Source organism: Medicago sativa, chromosome 8, assembly GCF_051527215.1.
Source record: "Medicago sativa cultivar Bolivia chromosome 8, Bolivia_mono, whole genome shotgun sequence".
Lineage (NCBI taxonomy): Eukaryota > Viridiplantae > Streptophyta > Magnoliopsida > Fabales > Fabaceae > Medicago > Medicago sativa.
In genome coordinates this window covers 87,751,478-87,767,650 of record NC_140756.1, presented here as the reverse complement: position 1 = coordinate 87,767,650, position 16,173 = coordinate 87,751,478, and the positions used below count along the sequence as shown (strand labels likewise).

General features: G+C 34.0%; 2 protein-coding genes across 3 annotated transcripts; one reads left to right on the top strand and one right to left on the bottom strand.

The window, feature by feature from the left end:
- The first annotated feature begins 1,951 nt into the window (after positions 1–1,951).
- On the top strand, positions 1,952–4,388 carry LOC146902851 (expansin-A9-like). The gene is made up of 3 exons (XM_085733981.1): positions 1,952–2,245; positions 2,679–2,997; positions 3,769–4,388. The coding sequence occupies exons 1-3, from the start codon at positions 2,017–2,019 to the stop codon at positions 4,073–4,075; spliced, it is 855 nt and encodes a 284-aa protein (XP_085590107.1). The 5' UTR covers positions 1,952–2,016; the 3' UTR covers positions 4,076–4,388.
- Positions 4,389–4,549: 161 nt separating this feature from the next.
- On the bottom strand, positions 4,550–12,975 carry LOC146902850 (transducin family protein / WD-40 repeat family protein). Of its 2 annotated transcripts, none has more exons than XM_085733979.1 (13): positions 12,726–12,975; positions 12,424–12,639; positions 10,670–11,788; positions 10,103–10,225; positions 9,213–9,394; positions 8,870–9,101; positions 8,436–8,645; positions 7,738–7,866; positions 6,267–6,335; positions 5,795–6,123; positions 5,164–5,638; positions 4,705–5,085; positions 4,550–4,653 (listed from the first exon to the last, which is right to left on the bottom strand). In XM_085733979.1, exons 1-10 carry the CDS (start codon positions 12,957–12,959, stop codon positions 5,938–5,940), a joined length of 2,700 nt encoding a protein of 899 aa, XP_085590105.1. In that variant the 5' UTR covers positions 12,960–12,975; the 3' UTR covers positions 4,550–4,653; positions 4,705–5,085; positions 5,164–5,638; positions 5,795–5,937. The 2 variants fall into 2 exon arrangements, with proteins under 2 accessions (XP_085590105.1, XP_085590104.1); XM_085733978.1 differs by having other exon boundaries at positions 5,164–5,214; positions 6,001–6,123.
- Between the last annotated feature and the right edge of the window lie 3,198 nt (positions 12,976–16,173).

Genomic DNA, 16,173 nt, shown 5'->3' with positions numbered 1-16,173 from the left:
GATATTTTTTCCCTTTCTTCATCTTATTCTCTTATCACCTTCATCATCTTCATCAATATTAATAAAAAAATACCCAGAAAAAATCATAACCCTGAAAAATTTCGTCAATATTCAGGATGTATGTTAATGGGGGGTTGCCTTAGGAAAACATGTTTTTTTGCAATAATAAATAAATTACTGAAGAATAAAATTGGTTTTGAAATATGATTAGAGAAATGATTAGGTCTTTCGTATCATCTATTCATCACTTATTAGTAATCTGCACCTAAATCATATGATTGTTAATCGGTTTACGACAATTAAAAAAACAGCTCAGATCAATCCCTTAACTCAAAGCCCTTTTCTCTAATTATAATTCCCTAAAACCAATTATATTGGGTAAGAATCATAAAAGCATTACGTACAATTTATACTGAATAAACTATAATAACTTTCATGGTCATGAGCTAGAACAAAATCATTTATGACCCAATCATAAAGGAATTAGTTAGACATCATCAAAGGAATAAACAACATAAAAGAGAAAATAAACCGGAAGACTGAACAATTTTTTTATTTTTTTTATTTTCAATTTTTATTAATTTTCCAGAATTTTTTTTAAAAAATAATTATTTTTTTAAATTTTCCAGATTTTATTTTATTTTTTTAAAATTTTTACAGGGGGAAAACTGAAACTCGCCTAAATTACAGGGGGGTAAAGACATAAACAAATGACAAATGCCACATGTACCCTATAAAAAAATAAAAAATAAAATTAATTATACAGTCAGCACGCCACGTCAGCAGAAAAGGGTGACTCAACGCGCCACGTCACGCCACGTCATCAGCTGGGGGGTCCAATATTCGACTAGGGGGGTTTTCGACGGAATCTTTATATTACAAGGTTGGAATCGAAAGAATCTTTTTTACAAGGGGGAAAACCGGAACTCGCCTATATTACAGGGGTAAAAACGTATTAACCCTATTTGTTATATACAAGTATCTACATTATTTCAATACAAGGTAAAATGCAACAGTTAAATTTATGAGTCAATTTTACACAGGCAAAATGAGTTTTCTTAAACTCTAAATTTTGCAATCTTAGATAAGTTCATAAAATGAGGGAAGGCGAAAAAATGTGCAGGTTTATTTTGGAGCCACGGCTATTGCTTGGGATTTTGGTGCCTTAAGAAATTGGCAAATTGCTTGTAAGTATGTATCAATGTGTTGGTTTTCCAACAACGATCTCCATTGTAGGACATGGTGAAATATAGTATATAAAAAGATGTGCTCAAATTGATAGTAAAATTGAATAGGCGATGAATGAATTTAATAAAAAAAAATTGTAGTTCCTTTAAAAAAATGTTTGTAGTTCGTCATACAAATTTCATTTTTTGTCTCTAAATTATTTTGTTAATTTAATTTTTATTATTTTTTATAGAAAATTTAATTTTTATTTGATAGCTAAACATATTATTACTTGTAAAAAAAAAAACTACACATATATTATTAATTTCTTCAAAATAAAAGGTGGAAAGATTGTATGTTTATGATGCTGGTGATGAATGTCTTAATGGAATGAATTCATCAACAAAAAAGTATAGTTTTGTTTTCAATTGTTTGAGCTGAGATTGGAAATATATTTCTAGCCATCAATGTGTTAGTTATATTTTAACTATGTATTCTAAAAAAAACAATGGATTAATCAATACCTATGAAAAGAAAGTTGTTTGATGACTTTGTTAAACATATTCCATTTATAGGGAAGGTTGGTGACGAACAATAGAAATCATGAACCTCTTAATTAATTATAGCCAATGTTATCAATGGATGGCTCTCTTAATTAATTACCATTTTGCTTAACTAGCTGCGAGAAAAATGCTCGATCTTCCTAATGTAATATCCTAAACTTAAAACATAACCTCTTAAACAACCAAGTAAAATCTTGCACCATAAAACTCACCAAAATCAATAAGCTAGGAGGAAATCTAGAAAAAAGAAGCACCAAAACACAAAAATATTTTGAAATCTCTTATCATGACATTCCCTTCGAGAACTTTTGTGACTTCATTATTGCTCTTTCTTGTTGCTTTTTCACTTCATAATGTCCATGCAAGCATCAACTCCTCATGGAAAAATGCAGCTCACAATAATATTGGCCCTAAAAATCTGATTAGTACCCCAAAACATAACCGCCACATGCTTTTAGCTGGTCCATGGAAGAAAGCCCATGCCACTTTCTATGAGGGAGGCTCAGGAACATTTGGTATGAACATTTACTAATGCTGATCAATGTGCATTATTAAATTAATCCATTATATAGAAAAAATAATTAGTAACAAAATTCATGACTCGAAAAAAATAATAAAATTAGATAACTCTGTTAAGGTCGAAGAACGTTAATATTTCAACTATAAGATTAACCCAATAACTAATTTCACCGAGGAAAGATCTTGGAGGATTTTACAAAATATGCTTTAGCATGTTATACAATTTTTTTCATATAAATTATCGGCATATCCCCACAATCTTGAGTTGTTCAAAACCTATAAATCGGTGTCAAAATGATCTCTTCACCAATGCATTTTCCATGGTCAAAATTGAACTCAAGATCCTTGACTAAGTTGGAAGAAACTTGTATCATTCCAAATACTTCTTATGCAAACATGCATGGTTTACTTTATAAGTTAACATTGTAGGTGGAGCATGTGGATATGAGGATGTGGTTAAAGATGGTTATGGCCTAGACACAGCAGCAGTGAGCACAGTTTTGTTCAACAAAGGTCTAGCATGTGGTGCATGTTATGAAATCAGATGTGTGGATTCTCCTCAAGGGTGTAAGCCAGGGCAAGCCTCTATTAAAGTCACGGCAACAGACCTTTGTCCTCCCAATTTTGCCCAATCAAGTGAGAATGGAGGATGGTGCAACCCACCACGTGAGCACTTTGATTTAGCCAAACCTGCTTATCTTAAAATTGCTGAATACAAAGCTGGAATTATACCAGTCCAATATCGCAGGTAACATACATAAATGTTCGTACATATCTTAATTTTTTCTCTTAAAACCGTGCTTAGTTGAGTATATAATGTAGACTGACATGAAAGGTCAGGATGACATATATAGAATAGTTATCATTACATTCTTTTGGACTTGGATGATCTATTATTAACCTTGCCATATGAAGTGGTAAATAATCGAGTGGAAGAGTTGATAATTTCTACACCAAAATAGAACTTAACAAAAATTAAGGTATTATATTGATGGAATAAATATGACCGGTATTCTATTTCATTCTATTTTAGTTTTAAGTACTAAAATTTTGATCAAAAGAAGCTTAAATACTAAAATTAGTCTAGTTTCATCACTAAACTTCTTTTTTTTTTTTTTAGAGAATCACTAAACTTAATTAATAACGAAATTAGAGATGGATTTCATATTGTCTTTAATTTTCATTGGTTTTTTTAGACTATTTTCTATGAATCGTATAGAATGTTCTAAGAGAAATTTTAGAAACTAACATTACAAAGTGGTATCACAATATAATTTAATCCATGTAGCCGACCACACTTAATGGGATAAGGCTTGGTTGTTGTTGATGTTGCTGAATGCGTTTAAAAAAATTGTAAATTGACAATGTATACAATTTAATTTTTTCTATTTCTTTATTCTAGTACTTTCATGGTATCATTATGTTCCATTATACTTTACCTACTCTCTTTTATCAATCAAAATTACAAGTAAAAGGAAATCAAAAGTACTTAATGTCTTTTTCTCGTGTGTGTATTCAGGGTACCATGCAAGAGGCAGGGAGGTATTCATTTCACGATCACAGGGAATCCTTACTTCAACCTAATTAAAGTGTCTAATGTTGGAGGAGCAGGTGATGTGGTAAAAGTGCAAGTGAAGGGTGAAGACAAGCTGACATGGACAGACTTGAAGAGAAATTGGGGTGAGAAATGGGAGACTGGTGCCATGTTAACTGGAGAGACATTGACCTTCAAGGTGACGACAAGTGATGGCAGATGCATCACCTCTGAACGTATTGCCCCCAAAGGCTGGCAGTTCGGTCAGACCTTTGTAGGCAAAAACGCATAAATTAATTACCTTAATTCAAGCTAACCACATCATCGTCTAATTATTATTACTATCATAATTGTCCATTTAAGTGTATAAATGTAATCATGGTATGATTCTTACATGGGAGATGCATGACAACTATTGGAAGAAGTTTGTCATGATAAAAAGAGATTGATTGGTTTAACAAAAACTACTTTGAGTAATGTTATTAATACATCGTTTTATTTTTCAGTGAGACATGTAGAGTAGAGATATAATGTATGAACATGTTTGTACATTTAATTAATTAGATCAATCAATGGAATAATATCAGGAAAATGGGGTTCACGTCCTTTTTTTCTTTTCTGGGCTTCTTAATGTTTATTAGTTTTTTTAAAAATTATCAGAATACATTTGTTATAGCCATATCGATTATCAGTAAATTATTTAACAACATTCATCAGACAGAGAGAGCTGTAGGGACAGAGGTGTAATTGAAACAATTAGGGAAAATTTTTACTCACCAACAGGGTATTAGCCCTGACAAGAAAACCGTATTGGATTAAATTAAAATATAAATTTTAATGTTTACACATACAACAACTCAAGTCCCTGACCTTTTCTGAGAAATTTTAATGTTTACACATACAACAACTCAAGTCCCTGACCTTTTCTGAGCCACCAGCATCAGTAATAATTTAATACTTCGAAAACCTTGCTTCTCAAAAATGAAGATATCAACTTTACGAGGATGCCTTTTTGGGGATCAAAGCTCTATTATCATTCTCTTTCACTAAAGGTGTGTGACAGCTTTGCTCTGAATCTGCAATGATTCATCATGATATATATATATTCCAGTGAGGTTAATTTTGCTCATTGATTGAAATACCCATATCACTGACAGATTACTTTGTCTTCTTTTTCTTCTTCCGCAAAAACTCTCCAGTATCTGACCTATCTTGTAAACGTTTGGATTGTTGAGAACGTATCTCCAGCAGTTTTGATCTTGCATCCCGGAAAAGAGCATCTGATCTTGAAGCCATCAGTTGCTGAAAGATCATTTCAAAACCGAATTAGCTTTTCTATCAATGGTGAGCAAGAGATATTTAGATTCTTTTTATACAAACCTGGATATGATCCATGGCTGCAAGGTTAAAACCAAAGATATCTTTCCAACCCTGATACAAGGTTCAAACAAGAATTTTGTCAAGGACACATTCCATAAGAGTACAACAACAACCAAGCTTTATCCCACTAAGTGGGGTTGGTTACATGGATCAAATTACTTCATAATGTTCTATCATAAACCATTTTTGGATCCAATTCATTAACCTCTAAATCTTTCCTAATAGTTTCTCTTATAGTTTTTCTAGATCTTCTCTACCTCTTTTGATCTGACAAACCTCCATTTGATCTACTATTCGTACTACAACATCTACATGTCTTCTCTGTATAGGCCCCAACACTCTCTCTACCTGTTTTCTACACAAGAGGTTGTTTCCATGACTTGATTCCTTTCAGTCACGTGACAACAACTTTACCGTTGCGCCAAGGCTCCCCCTTGGTTAAATATATTGTTAGTCCCTATAATAAAATTGGGACCTTCCAAGTTTAGTCCCTATTTTAGAAAAAAAGGTATTTTAGTCTTCCTCGTATCTATTTCTTATGCATTTCCTAATGTTGTAGGAAATGGATATGTAGAGAACAAAAAAAAATTAAATAGGGACTAAACATGAAAGGCCCCAATTTTGTAGGGACAAAAAATATATGTAACCCTAAAAAAAAAGGTTCAAACTGGTACTTAGCCACCTCTTTTAATGGGTGATTCCTACTTTCAATAGTTTTCACATCAAATTGTTCGAGTGACTGACTGGTTCTATTAACTGAACCAGCCGGTCCAATCAAGTTATCAAAACATTGACATTGAATACCAAAGATGACCTTGACCTCGTTTGCATATTTACCTTGACTCTCTCATAGAAAATGTCACTGAAGTCGGTTAAGACAGGTCTGGCAGCTGGTGTGGAAAGCAACTGATTGTAATGTGTCTGCAACAGCAGTGTGCCTATGCGGCAAACAAGCTCAACCTGCAGTTATCATGAATAGATTACTCAACTTGCAAAAAGTATTGCAAGACTTTAACCAAATCTTAAAAAATCGGCTATGATTATTATTATTACAAGAGAAATACACGGCAACATTTTGAAGAACAGTGAAGTTTCTAAATAACCTTATCAGAATATGAAGTCCATTCTTTCAAGTATGACAAAAGCTTCAAAGCATCTGAAAAAGGTAAAGCCTGCATAAATACATTAAACTTGATGTTAGCAGTCTAATAAATTTAAAAAAGAAAAGGAAAAACATAACTAAAATTAGGTCAGGAAATGCTTCTGCTTTCTAGTGGGTGGAACACTTCTTCAGGAAACAAGTACATCTAACATTTTCCTTATATTCTTCGATTATAAATTTAAGGCAAGAGTGTTAACAACAATGACACCTCCTAAACCTCTAACCATTGCACTAAGACCAGGTGCATTGATGCTCTTCTTGTAAACAATATAATATGAACAAACATTCTTTGGATAGATATCCAAGTTTTTTTATACAGAAAAGACACCCTAGTAACAGGGTTTAGAAAAGGGCCTGATCCATTGAGGGTGGATTTATTGTAGGTAGTCTTAGCATGCATTTACAAGCTAGGTTGTCAATCATGGATAGATGAAGGTAGCAGCCGATTCCAAAACGGGTTAGGAATAGCACATTCCCATCAATCCGGCCGCACCACTATACTGCGATGCACTTAGGAGCTTTGTGGAAGCTACCACCCACTCTGGGCTGTTCTTCCGTGAAAGCGGCGCAATCTGCCGCTATTGACATCCTAGTATTGCAAAATGCTTATTGCACACTACTCATACATGTGACCTATATCTGCCGCTATTGACATCCGAGTATTGCAAGATGCTTATTGCACACTACTCATACATGTGACCTATACCTAATCACAGATACTGCAAATTTAATCATTCTATCTAGACTCCCCTTTAACTTATGATCAATGTTGAAATAGTCTTGTGTTTAACTTGTATAAAAAATTATGAAAGCGTTAAATTAAATAAATTACCATAAATCACACATACACATACATATTCAATATTAACTGAAATGTATAACCAATTAAAAATAATAACTAATAAGAGATAAAATCAATATTAACTGAAATAATAAGAGATAAAATCAACATAGCTGAAATACACACACACATATTCAATATTAGAAAATGCTAACAATCAATATATACATTATACAACACTATGATGAAGATTAATTTGCTTTCTCGCCGACTCTATTATGTTAAATACCCTTGAGCACAATAATATTTACATCTATTAGGTTAATTTGGCTTTGAACAAGATCACAAGCAAAATAAGAGATGTAAAGATTATTGCGCTCCAGGATATTTAACATAATAGAGTTGGTGAGAAACCATATTAACCTTCATCATAGTCTTGTTTATAAGGAATAAAGGCACTAATAAATCCTAATAAAAATTAGGTAGGTTTCTGATCATCCAATGAAATTATTAAGAAAAGTTGCAAACAACATATGAAAAATAGACTGAGCCCAAAGAAATTAGTCCGACATGTGTTATATTTCTGCATAAGAATTGGGAACAATGAATAAAAATGTAAATCCAAACATACCAACAATGTTTGCTCCAAATCATTCGAGTGAACATCTTTAAATGCACTTAGAACATAATCAGAAGGTGATCGGCCATTCATAAGCGGATTTGCCTGGAAAACAGCATTTTTATTGATTTTCTCCTCCTCCTGAAATGTAAAATAAAAAAATTTACAGCAACAACATTAGACCTTACGAAACAAGATACAAGACGGTCTTCCTCAGCTCTTTTAGTTATCTAGCGCACCCAAATTGAATTGAAGAATTTTTTCTCTAATTATACATGTAATAATTTTACTGATATTTGGGATTTTGATAGATCTCAATGGGGTTCAATGTTTTGGGGTTCAGCAACAGCTAGTAGTTTGTCTGCGCTTTCAAGTTGAGATTTAATTTTAGAAATCAAAGTTGAGATTTATATCTTGATAGCAGTAGTTAATTAATAGGATTAATACAGAAAATTGTTCCAATTTCACAGGCTTCAAATTGCTTGATGGAACAATTTGTTTGGGGTTCAGAGCATATGGTTGGTGCATTCTAATTTATTTGGAGGTCAGCCAAATTGATATCCATGTTTTGCAAAGAATTACTAATGCAGTCTCTTAAGCAGATTATACAGGCATTGTGTATCTAACTATTCATGCATGTCCTGCAGATTTACTTATGAGACAATATATCAGTTTAGAAAACGGAAGTCCTGTAAGAGAGCGAGTATAACCTGATGTTCACTAATGCGCTTTTTCTCATTTTCTGCAATGTCTAATCTCTCAATAATTAAGTCTGTAGCGGTAAGGGTTTCCTCGGTTTTTTTCCCAGCTACGGCCACTGCTCCCTCCTCTGGTATTTCTTCCTTCAGTGCATAATTGCTTTCAAATGCATTGTCAAGATCAGCATCAAACATTTCCTCTAACCTTTTCTCCTTTTCTTCCTGCAATTAAAATGATTTATCGTATTCCAGTGAACTAAGTCTTTTACCAACAAACAATTCACATTAACAACTTTAAAAGCTATTTTCAATAAAAAAAACTTTCAAATTGTGATTCTTTAAGCAATGTCCTTAGGGTATTCATTCACATTTGCCATTGTAAGAGACAATGGCCCTATGTCCTGCATTGAAGAAGTGTCACTCCATAACCTAAAAGTTATGCATACCTCAATGAAAAACTGCTCTTCAGTACGATCCCAGCGGCGAATTGAGCGGTCATGAGATCCGGTGACAATAAAATCACCACGATTACTGACTGCAAGACACCAAATATCTGCATGATGTCCTTCAAGAGTTAACAGCTGCTCAAATTTATCAGCATCCCAATACTTTACTACCCGATCCTTTCCGACACTAAACACATAATGTGTCTTGGGAACAAATTGTACTGCCATAACACTGAAAAGTAAATTGCATAAGATAAGATACTTCAATTACAGCTTCATCCATACTCCTTGATGAATAAAAGAGATTAAAAAAAATAATTATCAGGGTAGAATTATGTAGCACCTGTCTTTATGCGCAAAAATGGATTTATGACAGTCACCAAAATCCAAACCCCAAATCTTTATATTTTTATCAGCAGAGCCAGTCACAATTAAATCTCCATCTGATGATATATCCATACACAGAACAGGTAGCTTGTGGCCATACAATGAAAGGAAGAATTTGAACGTGTCTACAAAGTGAATCTGAAAAATAAATAACTCATCAAAAATACTTGAAATAATGTAACAAAATAATGCAAGAGTATAAGAGGTGCCACCAAAACAAGATCAAAATTCAATTGGGAACATACAGATGGGCACCATACTTTGAAATTGGCATTTCCTATTAGATGTAGCGTAATGAGAAATAAATGAACCAATTTGGATAAACTTCTCAGGAAGCACTTACAGAGAACGGAATATTAAAAGAATTGTGTATCACTGGTTTTTTAAATAGCGATTTCTTGTATAAATCGAAATTAGCCTCCGCTTCTAACTTTTTTCAGAAAGGCCAATTTATCCATACACATACACATTTATAAAGAATTTTTATAAGAACTGTGAACTTATTTTAATTGAGCTCTATAAGCTAGAAGCTAAACCAAACTAGGCCATATTCAGTAAAGTTGTCAATTGATCGTGTACCAATTATTATAGTCCCCAAAAAACAATCTATGCAAGCTACACGAATTCAAAATCTAATTAATTTCTACCCAAGCTTCACTCAAATCTACAATATAGAAATAATGCTTGAGTTCCCACTTCCCAGATTGCCAACATATGGTAAAATATGTATGCATTGACAACATGCATTTTGAGGTTGAAAAGTGGCAATAAAAACAACAGTAAACAAAGTAAAACTCATTAAGAAAATTTTGGAAACCAAAGACAAGTAGTGTTAATAAATCTGACCTTAACAGTACTATCCAACAGAGCAACAGCGATATATTTGGCATCGGGACTAATTGCAACCACAAGAACATCATCATTCATTCTCATAGTCTTGACATTTGACACGGTGAGTTGCTTAGTAGCCTGAAACAGAACAATTAGTGTTACTAAAATAAATAAATAAATAAATAAATGTCAATTGATAGAGAATTTTCCACGTATTAAATAAGAATGACTAATAGAATATATAAATATAGTAGGAGAGAGTTGCATTAGGGGGATGGCGATAAAGTACCCCACACCCAAATCGTGAAGACTGAAGAGTTTTTATTTTTTTAATTTTTTATGTCCCAAGTGTTTAAAATTTCTATTTCATATTATTTATATACCACTTCTAGTTCTAGAGATCAAATATAAAACAGAAAAACTATGGCAAAGAAGTGTCCAGATGAAATACAATAAACAAAAGGTTTTCCATACGTTTACGTATGCTATCAATGTGCTGTATGTGAAGTGAAAAAAAGGTAAATCCTTGTATTTCCTTATAAAAAAAAACAAATATTTCTTGAAATAGGGAATATTACGCACTTGACCAGGTTTCTGCTTAATTTGGTACTCCCAAAACTTTACATCATGATCTTGACTTCCTGTGACAAAGCCATGTTTATCTGGCAAGGCAGCAATTGTCCGCACAGAGCCTCCATGAGCTTCAATTGCTTCAACACGGGTACTGCTTCCGATGTCAATAATTTCTAAGGTTCCCTCTTTGGTTCCAACAAGTCCATACTTGTTAGTGGGGAGAATTAAACTGCAGAGTCCATATCCAGAATCAATGGTCCTTAAGCAGGAACCAGTGCTTGGATTCCATATTTTTACTGCATTGTGACTGGTTGACAACAGAAAAGTGTTGTCCGAACTAAGTGTGACACTTCGAACATCAGAACGGTGTCCTTCAAGATCAATACCAAGTGTTTTTTTGGTTTCACCACTTTCAATGGAGTAGAACTCGATTAGATTATTGTTTAAGGACAATGCTAGAGTTGCTAGTGAATTCTTCGGAGTGGTTGGACAAAAAGAAATGGAGCATATCTTTTTGCTAGCTCTAATAGTATGCAACAGTTTAAAAACATCAGGTACGGTAACTGTTTTATTTGTTTCTATGGGTCCATCAGTCACAATAGAATTATCTCCTTTGTTCTCCGCATCTCCATTTTCAGTTCCCTCTGTAGCCTCTTTGCCATGCTTCTTCTCTTTTTTACGGTTAACCCTACGTTTGGCTTTACGCTTTGCTTCGGCGTCATCCAACACACGGAATATTTCTACCATCTTTCCTGCAACATGACAGGCTAGCAGATTCCCAGACTTGTTGAACTGGACCGTGGCAACTCTATCTTTGCTTTGCCGCTGAATCTCACCAAAATGCGTCAAAACATCCCATTTGTTTGAAACGGAAGAATCTCCACCATCCTTTACAGACTCCCCATCCACAGAATCTTGCTTGATTGAATAAAAACGGAGCTCCTTGTCTGCAGAACCCGTAACAAGAAACCTCTCACCAGGATCAACATCCAATGTCCAAATTTCACTATGATGCCCGCCTACAATTTGCATACAGTGCTGAGTATCAATATCCCATACTCTCAAAAATTTATCTTTGGATGAAGTAACTAGTTTTTTCCCAGAACCAACAAAAACAACATCAGTCACCTGCCACAAATGAACACAAACTCGTTTAGCAAAAACTTAATCCAAGCTCTGTTTGAATTGACTTATTTGATCTCACCTACTGGCATAAGCACTTGTGAGACTATTTGAAAGAGCTGATGGAAATAACTTATGATATAAGCTCTATAGAATAGCTTAGGAAACAACTTATACCTCATGTGGAAACTGTTCGAATTTATTTTACCTTTTGTTATTGAAATAACTTATAGCACATACGTAAACAATTATATGATAAGCCCTTACGCTATAAGCACTTATTTAAATTGTTCTATCCAAACGGGGCCTAAATTGAAAACTTAATTAAGGGCATGTTCAGATTTGGTTATTTCAGCTCATCCACTGACATAAGCACCCGCAGACTATTTGGTAGAGCTTATGAAAACAGCTTATAGTGTGTCTATAAGCTGTTTCTAGCTTGCTTCCACAGGCTCAGGACAGCTAATGAAAACAACGTATAGCTTAGGCAGTAAAAGTTTGACTTCATTTTATCTTTTTCTGTTGAAATAATTTATATATAACTAATGCACTTGTATTATAATCACTTGATTAAACTGTTAGTCCAAACGGGTCTAAATTGAAAACAATACATTTGAATTGAAGAAGAGTAAAAGAGGAACCTGATCGCGATGACCGCGAAGACGAAAGAGACCGGTCTCACCAACAACATCCCACAAAATAACATCGTTATCTTTGCTACCAGAAGCAAGTAACGAACCAAGCTTATTATAACGAAGAGCAGTTACAGCTCCTTTATGTCCATTCAAAGTAGTTTCACAAGTTCCCTTATCAGTGTCCCAAAGCCTTATACTGCCATCACCATAACCACCAGCAATCTACAACAACAACAACAAGAACTGTTAAACCGTTAAAGGAAATCGTAAATTCACTGCACAATAAAGAGAGATTCGACTGTGATTACCAATTGAGAAGGGGAAGATGCGATTGACGTGACGGCGAGAGAAGGACCACGACACGGAACGGAAGGAGTTAGGGTTTTGATGCAGATGCCCTGTCGCACGTGCCATACGCCGATTTTCTCGAGAGCTGGAGAGAGAAGGTGTTTGCCGGAGCTGTCGTATGAGATGTTGGAATCCACGGAGGCGATGACGCCGAACGAGGCCGACGGCTCGTATCGGAGGTAAGCTTTCACCATTGTTGCTGCCTCAGTTAGAGGTTTATGGCTTCAGGGCAGGGTTTATGTTTCTGAATTCGGCGCGTCTTTTTCCTTCTTTTCTTTTACTCTAACCTTCGTATCCTGATAATAGGTTGCTTTTTGCACACATTTTCTTTTATATACACCCCTCGTTTGTTTTTTCTTTTTGCAATAAATAAAAGTTTGTGGTTTGTTAAAAGAAATAAAAAAAAAAAAATATGTATTATAGTTTGTTTGGTTGAGTTTGGGTTTGCTTCATTTTATTTGAGAGAGTGTTTGCTTAATTTATCAACCCTACATTAATGTCCATTTACAAGAAAGATAGAGGAATATTAGTAAGACTAATTTTAATTAGTTGACCTTACTAAAAGGTCTTGGCAATCTTTCATTTTGTTTGGAGAGAAATTGTGAAGAGAGAGTTAGCAAAGAGAGAGATAGGAGAGAAATGCTCTATTTCTTCAGTTTGGTGGAGGAGAGAAGTCAAAGAGAGAGAAATATGAGAGATAAAATATCACCTTTTTTATTTCTCTGCTGGACAGCAAAGAAAATGGAGAGAGGGGTAAGTGTAACATATACTGATAATTACAGCTTTACCCTTGCTTTCATTTCTTACACATGCTTTAATTTATTTGACATGTCCCCAAACTTTCATTGCTCCACAGCTGAAGGGAATGTGATGATGATATTATAAAGCAATATCAAATTGCAAGTAGCTAGCTACAATGTGTTGATTATTCTATTTACTGTGTAATTCGCTAATTAATGGCGAGCAATTTCGAGGTTTCTTTGATTATTTTTTTTTATTGTTTTTTTATGAGAATTGCAAATTTTTATTACATCCACAATTTTTTTTAAGGAAATTATTATATTCACAATCGTTATTCAACAACGATAATAATAAATATACTTACTTTTTAAAAACTGACAATAAGAGGTTTAACGAAAAATAAATTAAATTTGACAATAAAACTTTAGTATAAATATATTTTTAAATAGGGGCTTATTTGTCAATTCAAAAAACAATTGTGTTTCTCTCTTCCCTATTTCTCTTCTTCTTCTCTTAAACCAAACAATACTTTAAATCTACTCTATTTCTCACTTCTTTCTCTCGTCTCAAACTCTCTCTCACTTATTTCTCTCTTCACAATTTCTCTTGTGAACCAAACACACCCTTAAGCAAACACGAATTCTAACTGCAGGTATATTGAATTTAGGTGGTTGTGGACCAAAGTAAATGAATCGATGATATATAAGAATTATATATAGTACAATAATTTTAGAAATAACATGTGATGAAATTGAAAGCCACATATGGTTTGTGTTGATTTCTGTCGTTATGTGTTCACTATCTTTGTTTTGTAGGTCTATGTTCTTTAAATGTTTATATATAGAGTATGTTGTACTCCCTCCGGTCCTATTTACAAGAAACAATTTACTTTTTAGATACATTAAATAATTTACAGTGGCGGAGCCAGGAAATTTATGGAGCCGGGGCAAAAAAAATTATCGCAAATTCACATGTGACATAATATATGAACAGTCATAAATTGAAATAAAAGAGGCGAGTTAAGAACATTAAAATATGGCTTTACACAGAAAAAATTATAAATTTTCGACAAACGACAAATTAATTATGAATTTTTAAAGTGACAAAAATTCAAAAAATAAAAATACGGAAATCTCGACCTATAAATCGAATTTTGAGTTCATTATTTGCAGAGACATCTATAAAAATACATAAAAAGGATCTGTAAGGTTTCATAGCATTTCGAAGTCGTTTAAATTTATTTTGATTTTTCAACCAAAACGTGCAAAATTGAAATTTTGTTCCGCGTAAGCATATACTCACAAGTCTGAAGGTGAGAAAAACACAAGAAGGGGGGGTTGAATTGTGGTTTTAAAAATTCTTCGTTTCTCTAAAAATTGAACACACAGATCAGAAGCTAAGTGAAACAGCTTCTGAGGTGATAAACAGAATCTGAACGCAGCGGAATAAAACAGAGAGAGAGAGAGAGAGAGAGAGAGAGAGAGAGAGAGAGAGAGAGAGAGAAGAAGAAGAAGAAGAAGAAAGACACAAAGCAATTATACTGGTTCCTTCCACAATCCGGAAGTAGTCCAGTCCCCCTTGCACTTTCAAGGAGATTTCACTAGAATGTAATATCTGATTACAATTGCTCAAGCACACAACAAGAGACTTCCTTTCCTCAAGCACACTTCACAAGAGTCTTCATATGCTCAAGAACACAATCAAGAGACTTCTATGCTCAAGCACAACTGCAAGAGACTTCTAAACAAACAAGATTACAAAGAATAATGTTTGAGAATGAACACTTGATATACAATCAGAGGTGCTCACAATACAATCAGATACAGACTCTAAGACTTAAGAATTTCTAAGACTAGAACTTTGAGAAACAGAAATTCTAAGTGAATACAGAACAATTTCAGCAGAGGTTTGACACTTGTAAAAATGTTGAGAGTCTTTCGTTCAGCATTACCAAAATTCTAAGTCTTCACTCCTTTATATAGAGGTGTGAAAGAGACATTGTTAAATTGCCAGCACATCAAAGAGTCGTTGTTGAAGCTTGATCTTTCACCAATGATCTTTTGCCTGATTTGGTTGTTGTCCTATGAAGAACCAATTTGAAATCCATTCTCATTGTGAAGGAACATCTTTGCAGGCATAACTGTTATTCTGGAGCAGTTTTCTTGTCTTGTAGCGTGGACACAAAACAGAGTAGTGGAGAAGGTGGTTGTACAGTTCGTACAAAGTACAATGTCAACGCTTTTTGAAGATAAGCTTCCAAATCCTTCAAATCTTCACCAAAGTGACCGTTGCAAGGTTCCATTAGCCTTCTGCAATGTTTTCGAATCCAATAGACAGCTTTTAAAGTGTTGATCCTTGAATCTTCAGCTTGTGGTGATAATCAGCTTCTGATGAGCTCCAGCTTCTGATGAAGTCGCTTCTGAACTATCCGCTTCTGATGACTATCAGCTTCTGATGACTAACAGCTTCTGATGACTTTCAGCTTCTGATGACGTCATCATTCTTCAGATGCACTTCGTCAGATGCTTTCAAGCTTCTTTTTCTTGATTCCTTAGCTCTCTTTTTGTTCTTTAGAACCTCTTTATATGATGTAAATTTTTAACTATGGTCTTGTACACTTGAACAAATATTAGCTAGTCCAATTTACAATTTTTAATACCTTGTTAT

Coding starts and splice junctions, on each gene's coding strand:
- LOC146902851 (XM_085733981.1), top strand. CDS start 2,017: ATGACATTCCCTTCGAGAACTTTTGTGACTTCATTATTGCTCTTTCTT. Junction 2,246..2,678: donor GGGAGGCTCAGGAACATTTG/GTATGAACATTT, acceptor TTAACATTGTAG/GTGGAGCATGTGGATATGAG. Junction 2,998..3,768: donor ATACCAGTCCAATATCGCAG/GTAACATACATA, acceptor GTGTGTATTCAG/GGTACCATGCAAGAGGCAGG.
- LOC146902850 (XM_085733978.1), bottom strand. CDS start 12,959: ATGGTGAAAGCTTACCTCCGATACGAGCCGTCGGCCTCGTTCGGCGTC. Junction 11,789..12,423: donor TTCGCGGTCATCGCGATCAG/GTTCCTCTTTTA, acceptor CATTTGTGGCAG/GTGACTGATGTTGTTTTTGT. Junction 5,215..6,000: donor TTTTCTATGAGAGAGTCAAG/GTAAATATGCAA, acceptor ACCTTGTATCAG/GGTTGGAAAGATATCTTTGG.